Raw genomic sequence first — 6,453 nt, forward strand, 5'->3', positions numbered from 1 at the left:
AAGTCGTGGGGCGGGGGGGGGGTGCGCAGAGGGGCATCCTCCTCCCCCGTCCTCAGTTTCCACGACGCTGGTGGAAAGTTGGCTCAGAGGGGAAAGTGCGGAGCAAAAGGAAGGAAACGGCGGAGGCGGGCGCAGCACCCGAAACCTTAGATTGGCTTTGGAGTTCTCAGGCGGCATCTGTGTGCCAATTTTTCCGCGCGGGAGGGCGAGGAGGGCGCCCAGTCCCCCGCACCCCGCCCCTGCCCCCAACTCGGGTGCTGATTATTTCTCTTCCCTCTTTACCCCGCAGTGAGCCGGAGTGAGCGCAACCACTGCCCATCACAGACGGTGAAAAAGCTCCTGGAAGAGCAGAGGCGCCGCCAGCAACAGCCTGACGCTGGTGGGGCACCGGTGAGGCCCATGAAGCCCTGTCCACTGCGGCTCTCAGGAGGCCATGTCCCGTGGGGCAGGGACCTGCTGGCTTGCTGGGTGTTCAGGGGTGATGAGAGATGTAGTCCTGATTTAGACGCCCTACAGCTGGGGAATGGATGCTGAACAATCTCCAGATAAATTCAACTGTGTTCCTTTTTCCTTATGTCTCTACAGGGACAGTTCCCACCTCCCCTGGCCCAGCCCCTGACACCATCCCTGAAGGAGGGTGAGGTTGGTAAGTCTGAAACCTCACTTGGTTCCTTCAGCTCCCAGCCCCGGCTTCCCTCAGGGACTTCTATCCCAACTCTTAGAACTTTGGGAAGCAGGAGTCAGGCCCTGATTCTTGCCGGGACCCAGTGGAAGTTTGATCTTCCAGAAGTTCTCTGCAGCCCAGTAGTCTGCGCACACAGCCCTTTGGTGTCCCAGGGCCCCGGGCTCCCAGCCTTTTGGTGCTCTGGGAGTCTATGCCCTCAACCCCTCAGCATCCTGGGAGTCCAGGTCCCAGAAGTCCAACCTTCCAACCCCTTGGAGTCCCAGGATTCTAGGTCCTGGAAGTACTAGCTTTCAGTACCTTGGGAGACTCCGGGCCCTCACACGGGTCCTCCAGCCTTGGCTGTGACTTCCCTAACTTTGGTAACCTGGCCTGCCCCTGTTCCTCTTCTCACATGCAGGCCATACTCACTTCCCAGCCCACCAGGAGACTGTGGGTTCTGGACTTGGCAGCCTGGCCCCCACCACAGGCTTTCCAGACTGGAGCCCCAATACGCATGCTGCCTACACAGACAGCCCCTACTCTTATCCTACACCTGCTGCTGAAGGTTTCCTGACTTCTGACTTCTGCCCACTCTTGGACCCAGGACAACCATATCCATTTCCCCTGGGGATGGAGGTGAGATACAGAGTGGAAACAGAATGCTGAAGGGCCCCCAAAATCCCCAGGTGCCTTCATGCAGCGTTCTGAGTTATTTGGGGCTGGGTTAAGATCCCATTCCTCAGATGGGCAAAATTAAGGCCCAAAGGTCTAAGTTCACTTTGCACAGGTGGGACACGCAGCCTCCCTACCTGGGGCTCTCTGTGTGTGTGTGTGGTGGGTTGGGTTGGGAAGAGGGAATCCTCAGCTGACTGGCTCTCCTCACCACCCGTACCCTTCAGGATCCCCTGGATACCCGGCCCTATGCAGAACCTTCCCTGCCACAGGTGGGATCCTGGAAAGGTTCTGGACTCCCCTCAGGACCCCCACAGTTGCCCCCTGTTGTCACCGGACCATCCCTGGATGCAGCCCGTGCCCATATGCTGGCCTTGGGGCCACAGCGGCTGCTGGCCCAGGATGAGGAGGGAGACACGTGAGTATAGGGGACTGGAGGCTGTGGGCTCCTGGCCCGGGTGGGGGGGTGGGGGGTGGGGGGGCTGTACTCACTGCTGCCCCCACCTGTTCTCAGGCTCCTGCACCTGTTGGCAGCTCGGGGTCTGCGTTGGGCAGCGTACGCTGCGGCGGAGGTGCTCCAAGTGTACAGACACCTGGACATTCGTGAGCATAAGGGCAAGGTGAGGGCCAGGGGCTTGGATTACTGAATCTGAGGGCAGAGGGTCTCGGGGCCTGGCTTCCTGGTTTTCAGAGGGGAGGGGGACTGACTTTTCCTTTCACCTGCAGACTCCTCTCCTGGTGGCTGCTGCCGCCAATCAGCCCCTGATTGTGGAGGATCTACTGAACCTGGGAGCGGAGCCCAATGCTACTGACCATCAGGGACGGTCTGTCTTGCATGTGGCTGCTACCTATGGGCTCCCAGGAGTCCTCTCGGTATGGCTGTGGCAGGTGGGGTGCACTGATTGCCCAGATCCTGGCTTTCGGGAATGAGAGGCAGGGGGAGACCCTAATCCAGCACTCTGCCTTCTCTTCCTCCCAGGCTGTGATTAACTCAGGGGTTCGGGTTGACTTAGAAGCCAGAGACTTCGAGGGTAAGTTGGGTGGTGCGCAGGGCTGGTGTGGCAGGTGGGGCTGGGCAGGTTGGGTGCTCCAGATGCAGAGCCCGCACTGTCTCCATTCCGCAGGCCTCACCCCTCTCCACACAGCCATCCTGGCCCTCAATGTTGCTATGTTCCCACCTGACCTCTGTCCCCGGGTGCTGAGTACTCAGGCCCGAGACAGGCTGTCTTGCGTCCAGATGTTGCTGCACATGGGTGCCGATCACACCAGCCAGGTGAGCTGGGCTATGGGCAGCCAGCCCTGAGGAGGGCTTATGGGATCGGGGCACCTGGGTGTCCAGGGCTCCAAACAAACACTGACTTTGCCTTTTCCCAGCCTGTGTCCTGGAGCACATTGCTTCACTTCTCTGTGTCCCAATTGTCAACTGGAAATAATATTACTGATCTTAGCTTATATTTATCAAGCACTGAGTTTCATAGAATATTGAATTCTCACAAACACCTTTTGATGTGTGTGCTATTATTTCTCTCTTTTGCTGATAAGGAGACTAAGGTACAAGGTGTCAAAAGTCTTACAGCTTGTGAGTGTCGGAGAGGAGATTAGAACCCAGTCTGATTTTAGAACTGAGTTCTCAACAGTTATTTTATATTACCCTCCTTCCTTTACGAGCTAGCTGAGAGAATGAAACATCCACATATCACTTTGGCTTCTTTTTTTAAAGAATTTTAGCACTGATAAAGTACAGAAAATAGTATAACGAACTCCATGTACCAAACAAACATCAATAATAAGCAACTCATAGCCAGTCCTGCACCATCTATGCCTCCACTTAGCTATGTTAAGGAAATCCAAGCATATAAGTTTATCCATAAATATTTGTGTGTCTTTAAAAGAACTCTTGCCCAGCCGGGTGTGGCTCAGCGGTTGAGCGTCGACCGAGGATCCAGGCGATCAGGGTTCGATTCCTAGTCAGGGCACATGCCCGGTTTCCGGGCTAGACAGCTGATCAATGACTCTCTCATCAGTGATGTTTCTGTCTCTCTCTCCCTCTCCTTTCCTCTCTCTGAAATCAATAAAGATATATTTTAAAAAATAATAATAAAAATAAATAAATAAATAAAAGAATTCTTAGCCATTATTCCACCTTAGAAATAATTAACAATTTCATAACGTCAAATATCCTGGCTGTATTCAACTTTCGTTTGGCTCTAAAGTGTCATACATTTATTTTTTTCATTAAAAAAACCCTGAGGATCCAAATAAAGCCCACATATTGCAGTGATTTGTTTGTTTTTAAGTTTTTTAAAAATTGATTTTAGAGAGAGAAAGGGAGAGGGAGAGAGAAACATCAATCAGTTGCCTCCTGCACGTACCCCACTGGTAACCGAATTGCAACCTGGGCATGTGCCCTGATCAGAAATCAAACCGGCGACTTTTTGGTGCACAGGATGGCACTCAACCGACTGAGCCACACCAGCCAGGGTGCAATGATATGTCCTTTTAAGTCACTCTTAACTTAGAGCCTCCCCCCCCCATCTCTGTTTTCTCTTCATAATTTATTTAGTGAGCCAATTAGGTTGTTTTGCCCTGTATGAATACCTAACATTTTTAATATTATCATTACAAACTCTTTAAAGGCACATACTAAAGTTTCATTGTGGAAAATGGCTTCATTTGCTCCAAAATATGAAGAGAACAGCTTAATATGGAAATGGACACAGGCTTAGTTTAATCCACTGATTAATGTTGCTCAGCTCTCATCCTTGTAATAGATAAAGTACAGTCCCTATGGGATGTGGGTACATTTTACTGTGCTTGATAGAATGTGGGGTGGCCAGAGCAGCTGCTAACCCAGAGAACACCTTGGAGGATTAGGAAGGGAGCCTTTTCCCCAGACGCTTGGGCTGGAAAATTATCTTAATAGATGTAAAGTTCAGTGATTTGTATGGTGTGAATGGCAACCCCTTAAATGTGGTATTTTTGTATAGTGCACAATCCATACAACTGTATAAGGCACCCCTGGGTGCTTACAAAGGAGAGGCAGGGTCCCCACAGGCTCTTGGGCTCCATGGCGGGGGGCCTGGGCGTGAGGACTGGCCTTACCTCTGCCGTTCACCTCCCCACAGGAGATCAAGAGCAACAAGACTGTTCTGCATTTGGCTGTGCAGGCCGCCAACCCCACCCTAGTTCAGCTGCTGCTGGAGCTGCCACAGGGAGACCTGCGGGCCTTTGTCAACATGAAGGTGGGGCCCTAGGCCAGAATGTGGAGACCATGAGAGATGTGGCAGAGAGGGCAGTGGGATAGTGGGGGTCCTATGGGCTGTGACTGGAGGGGACATTGTATGGGACCTAGATGGAGGCTATACAGGATGTAGATGTAGATTGAGGTGTGTGGAATGTGGTTGTGGAGGGGGCTCTGGGATGTGGGCGGGGTGTGTGGGATCTGGATGTGAAGGGAGAAATATGCCGGTGGATGCTGCAGACTATGAAGTGTGGTGTTGAGGGCTCAGGCCAGCTGAGTCTGAATCCTTCTCTGTCTTCCCCTCACTGTCCCCAGGCCCATGGGAACACGGCCCTCCACATGGCAGCTGCCCTGCCCCCTGGGCCACCCCAGGAGGCCATAGTGCGGCGCCTGCTGGCAGCCGGGGCGGATCCAACACTGCGAAACCTGGAGAACGAACAGCCTGTCCACCTGCTGCGTCCTGGGCCGGGCCCTGAGGGGGTGAGCACTGAGCCCACCCTGACTACAGAGTGACCTCTGACCTAACTGGGCAACCCCCAACTCTACTCATTCCTAACCTCAGAGGGTTCCTTATAATCTCAGAAGGTCACCTTGACCCCTATCCAACCCTGACTCCAAAACGTGACCTCTTACCTCAGTATTTGATCCCTTACCTTGAAATGGTAACTCCTCCTGACCTCTGCTTCAACCCTGACCTCAGACTGGCACCTCTGCTTCCAAGCCTGAATCCTGACCTCAGCGTATGACCTTTGATTCTCAAGTGTGACCTCCAATCCCTTTCCCCTAACCCCGAGTCCTGACCTCAAAGTGGGACTCCTCACCCCCAAATGGGACTTCTGACCGCATGTCTCTACCCTTCAACTCCCATCCTCAATGTGAACCCAAAGGCGGGAGCTCCCAACCAGCAAGTTTTCCCTTCACTTCCAGTTCTGCCTCCTGAGTCTTTTCTCAATGTGTGAACCTAGACCTTCACCCCCAACTCCAAATCATGACTCTGACCTGGTCTTCCAACTCATCCGACCCCACTCAACTTTTCTTTAACTTCCAACCTCACCAGCTTGTGCTTCCCCTGCCTCTCTTTGCAACCTCCAAAACATCTCCCTCTGCCTTGTCTTCACAGCTCCGGCAGCTATTGAAGAGGAGCCGCGTGGCACCCCCAGGCCTGTCCTCTTAGGACTCAAACCCAGAACCTGGACTGATTTTCCAGTCCCCACCGTCCTGTGGGACAGTCAGCGTATGCTAATGTTGCAAATCCATGATAATGTATGTGGAATGTCCTGCCATTGGGGTCTTACATTAAAACCTCAAAGTGGCTGCTGGGGTGGAGGTAAACAGCCCCCAATATTTGGGGTGGTGTGCTATCCTTCCCTCACTCACAAGGAGCCCCCTTGATGATTTCTGTGAAATTGAGGCCCCTTGATTGTTTCTGTGAAACACCCTGCACCCCCAACCCTTCCCCCACTTAGCTCTTCACACCTGGAACCTGAGCTATAACTCCCCTATGTGGTACGTGGGGCATCCCAAACAGCTCCCAGTATCATCCCAGTAGAGTTCTTAAGATGAACCCCCAACCTCTCCAGGTCCTTAACCCTGAGATATAAGGACTCTGCTAGATTAGAGTCCCCTAGGTCCTACTGCTTTCTAATTTAGAACTCAGCTGGGCCCCTGTCCCAGACCTCTGCATTTCCACTGAATCCCTCCCTGAAACTCCCTATTAAACTCAGTTTGCCTAGAACTTCTGTCGTCTAATCTCTGGAGACATTGGTGTTGGGGAGTGGCTGTGGTGCCTGGCTGAGAAGAAGTGTTTGGATGAATGGTCCTGGGTGGGAGCGTGGAGCAGATACTGTGGGTGCGAAGTCCTTATGTCGTCACCCTC

At 52.9% G+C, this 6,453-nt stretch overlaps 1 protein-coding gene across 1 annotated transcript; it reads left to right on the forward strand.

The window, feature by feature from the left end:
- The first annotated feature begins 289 nt into the window (after positions 1-289).
- NFKBID (NFKB inhibitor delta) lies at positions 290-6,312 on the forward strand. The gene is made up of 11 exons (XM_016220975.2): positions 290-390; positions 586-646; positions 1,083-1,300; positions 1,564-1,754; positions 1,851-1,956; positions 2,063-2,209; positions 2,316-2,367; positions 2,461-2,609; positions 4,462-4,578; positions 4,893-5,057; positions 5,698-6,312. The coding sequence occupies exons 3-11, from the start codon at positions 1,295-1,297 to the stop codon at positions 5,749-5,751; spliced, it is 987 nt and encodes a 328-aa protein (XP_016076461.1). The 5' UTR covers positions 290-390; positions 586-646; positions 1,083-1,294; the 3' UTR covers positions 5,752-6,312.
- Positions 6,313-6,453: the final 141 nt, after the last annotated feature.

Source organism: Miniopterus natalensis, chromosome 18, assembly GCF_054644295.1.
Source record: "Miniopterus natalensis isolate mMinNat1 chromosome 18, mMinNat1.hap1, whole genome shotgun sequence".
NCBI lineage: Eukaryota > Metazoa > Chordata > Mammalia > Chiroptera > Miniopteridae > Miniopterus > Miniopterus natalensis.